Genomic DNA, 3,656 nt, shown 5'->3' on the forward strand with positions numbered 1-3,656 from the left:
TAAACATAGAGGGAATAAGGGCAGGAACCCCTGTGCACCCATCACCCAGCTTCAGCAGTTAGCAGCGCATGACTGTCTTTGTTGTTCATGTGTAAACCCGCTCTGCTGCCTCCCCCCACACATACACACTTGAGAGGATATTTGTAAAATATTTTAGTCTGTCTTTGTAGGTCAGCTATTGTTCTAAGGGCAGTGGAAAAGCATTGGAGATTTTTAAATGGTTGAGTGAATAAAAATCTAAGGTTTAAACAGATTACTCTGTTGTATTATGCCAGATTGTAGGAGTCAGTAATACAAGCTAGGAGACCCAGTTTAGGAGGCGGCGTAATGGAGCTGAGATGATGATGGTAATTTGGACTACGGCCATAACATGAAGATAGATGCTCAGATTTATGATAGAAGTCAGTAGGTTGACTGATGGGTTGAATATGGGAAGTGAAAGTTTATTTAGCAATAAAAAAATAATGTAAGCTCAGAGTATTTTTTTACATGGAATGTTATTGAAACACCCAAATTTGACCAATGAGAGCTATGTATATAAATTTAGACACAAATTCTAATTACCATTTACAAATAATGTATTTCGTATCTAAAAGAGTTTCCTTAATTATTTTTACGTATTTTAAATTTTTACCTTTTTGCATTATTATCTTTAGTTATGAAATACTTGACATAAATATTTCTTGAAGACATTGTTTAATGTTTAATAAAAAAATCCAACATTTACTACCTACATTAATTACAGGGGGTTGTGAAATTAAGTGTCAATATATGTAAAGCACTTAACACAGTACTTGGTTCGTTGTAAACCTTTAGTTACAGGCTATAAAAGTAAAAGTAAACATAAATGGATTATAAAAATGCTTTTTTGATTCTTGTATTTCAAGGGCTGCACTATGTAACATCAGTGGAATAGAAACAATTTTGGAGCTTAAAGAAATTTCATTGAGCTCGTCAGAGACTCTGGCCTCTGAGGATAAAACAGAAGAGCCACGTAACTAGTTGTTAGGAGAGAAGCTGAGCCGCTTATGCGGTTCTTTAAATTTTATATGATTTGGTAAATTGGGTTCCTGTTCCTGGAGCACCGTGGATCTGGGTTTGTAATAAGATCATAGCAAAATTACTAGTGTTTGTAGTTAATTTTTACAACATCCTCATTGTTCCTTCAGTACAGACTGGAAGTTTACATAAACCCTGTGCCTGGATTCCATACAAAGTAACTGGGTACTAAGTTAGAGAATTTAGTTGCTCATAATCTTATCTTATTTGTTTGTAAGCAAATTTTTTGTTATGTTTTTAGATTTAGATTTTTACAAGTAAAGCAACTTATTTTACTTATTATTTTTTTTTTAGGATTGCCACATTATAAAGTCAAGTTAGTAAGCCAAAATCACAAAACATGAACATTTAGGAAAAAGAAGTTTGTGAAAAAAATTACATAAGATACATCTGGTTGATAAAAAATGTATTATTCATTGGCTCAACCATAGATTTCAAAGTAATCATTTAACCAAACTTCTTTGTTTTGAGGCTGGTTGCAGAGCGTAACTCTCAGATTGTATTGCTGAAGGTAGGAGCTGTGTCTGTTCAGACACTAAGGTGGTTACTGCATGACACAATTGAGCATTGTTGTAAATGCTCAGTGTATAGTAACTAACTCATTTAGTTCGCAGCCCAATCATATGAGATAGGTGCTGTAATTTCTGTTTTACAACTGAGGAAGCTGAGGAACAGGGAAGATTAACTTACCAAAAGTGACAGAGTAAGTGGTCCAGCTGAGGTATGGATATAAACCATCTGACTTTAGAGTCTGGACTCTTAACTATTTGTAGGCACTCATTCAATACCTGTGTGGGTGAATGGATGAGCCGATGAAAGCATGCATGAACAAATGGACGAGTATTGAAAGAAACCATAAAGAGATTACAAAATAGNGCGAGTATATAACAAACTCTGTATTTTGAGTGGAAATGTTAGGGGGTCGTCTTATACGCCCAGTTGTCTTATACGCCGGCAAATACGGTAGAATTTAGGTTCTAACTTTTTTCCTTGCAACTTGGAAAGGGTTATTCTATTTTTTCTGGTTTTACTTTTGCTAATGAGAAGCCTGATTATAATCTATGTTATTTTATAGATACTCTGTTTTGTTTTATCCCCTCTCTCTGGAAGATTTTTGGAATTTTCTATTCTTAATGTTCCAAAATTTTACCAGAACATGTCTAGGTAGCTCCTTTTAGCCTGAAGATACTATATTTCTTTAGTTTAGGGATAGTTTCTTCTATTCTGTATTTTTCCCTCCTTTGACTTCTCTCACATATGGAATTTCTGTTAGACAAATGACCTTCTGACTATATCTATAGATGGACTTTATGTTCTGAGTTTGAGGATATTCTCTCACCTTGATATTGTGCATCATTGACCTGGCATTCAGCAAGGTCAGTTTTATTATTCACTTCATCTACTGAGTTTTTATTTCAGAATTTATCTTTTAGGTTTTTTAATATCCTTAGTTTTTGCTTTTCATTGTATAGCATTGTATTTTGCAGAGGTCCATAAATCTGTTTGATAATTTGTGTTATAATTTTTAAAAGAGATTTCTTCTATATTGAACTGTTAATTATGCTTTATCTTGATCTTTTTTCTGTTATGCTATTAGTTTTCTTCAAATGTCTGGTGATACCTGATTTTGTATTAATATTTATGAATGAAAGACTATATTTTGGTTATTTTAAATAGCTGACATTGACTTTCTCGTCATTTGTGAAAGTCTATGTCATCAATAGCTATCTTCCTCAGGAAACAAAAACAATTTGCACCAGCATTTTCTCTGTCTTACAGGATTACCTCTGTTTCTGAGCCCATATCCCCCACCCTACTCCAAGAGATACTCTTGCTACTTTGCATACCACTCTCAGAACCTGTCTGCCTCTGGTCACTGGGGGACACCAGTGAAAGACGGGAAAGAAGGATGAGAACTGAGCAGTGGGGAAGAATTTAGGATTCATCAGCTAGCTGTTCAGTAGAGGGCATTTTGACATATGCCCTTTTGTGGTTTAATGGTGGTTACTGGTATTGGTAGATTTTTGGAGGATGACAGCAATGCTTGATGAAGCCATATCTCCATTTTTTCAAGTGATTAATTTACAGTGTAGTATTTTTCTGTTGTCTGTTAATTATATATTTATAATGTTCTGTATGTGCAAAAGTTATGCTATTATTCTGTATGTTTAAAAGTTATGCCGATATGCTATTTTTTTGCACTATCCATTTGAATTTATTCAAAATTGATACAAAAAAAGATAGCGATTAGTTGGTTTATTAGGTGAAATGGGTGAATTTTTATTTTAGACATAATTTTCTTAAATGAAATATTTCTTGGTTTTCTAGGTTAATTCATTTGACTTAAGAAATATATATAATAGCTAGAAGGCAAACACAAATAGCTAGAAAAATCATGTGAAATGGCAATGATGTGAATGTTGAAATAATTGATCCGTGTTTCTTTGGTTTGCTTGTTATGGTAGAGAAAGGCATTTGAAGAAGAAAGAGCCAGTTGGTTAAAGCAGCAGTTTTTAAATATGACCACCTTTGACCACCAGAACTCAGAAAATGTGAGACTTTTCAGTGCCTTCTCAGGAAGTGAGTACTTCATAAAC

The 3,656-nt window shown here is 33.9% G+C and overlaps 1 protein-coding gene across 1 annotated transcript in view; it reads left to right on the forward strand.

The window, feature by feature from the left end:
* The window catches only part of LOC109377937 (afadin- and alpha-actinin-binding protein), a gene marked incomplete at its 3' end in the record, with an annotated part of 60,765 nt that extends 57,126 nt beyond the window's left edge, over nt 1–3,639 (forward strand). Inside the window, exon 14 of the mRNA XM_019634412.1 lies at nt 3,525–3,639. Coding sequence (XP_019489957.1) covers nt 3,525–3,639 — 115 coding nt within the window. The remainder of the gene's footprint in view (nt 1–3,524) is intronic.
* Between the last annotated feature and the right edge of the window lie 17 nt (nt 3,640–3,656).

This window comes from Hipposideros armiger, unplaced genomic scaffold (assembly GCF_001890085.2).
Source record: "Hipposideros armiger isolate ML-2016 unplaced genomic scaffold, ASM189008v1 scaffold_1642, whole genome shotgun sequence".
NCBI classification, from domain to species: Eukaryota; Metazoa; Chordata; class Mammalia; order Chiroptera; family Hipposideridae; genus Hipposideros; species Hipposideros armiger.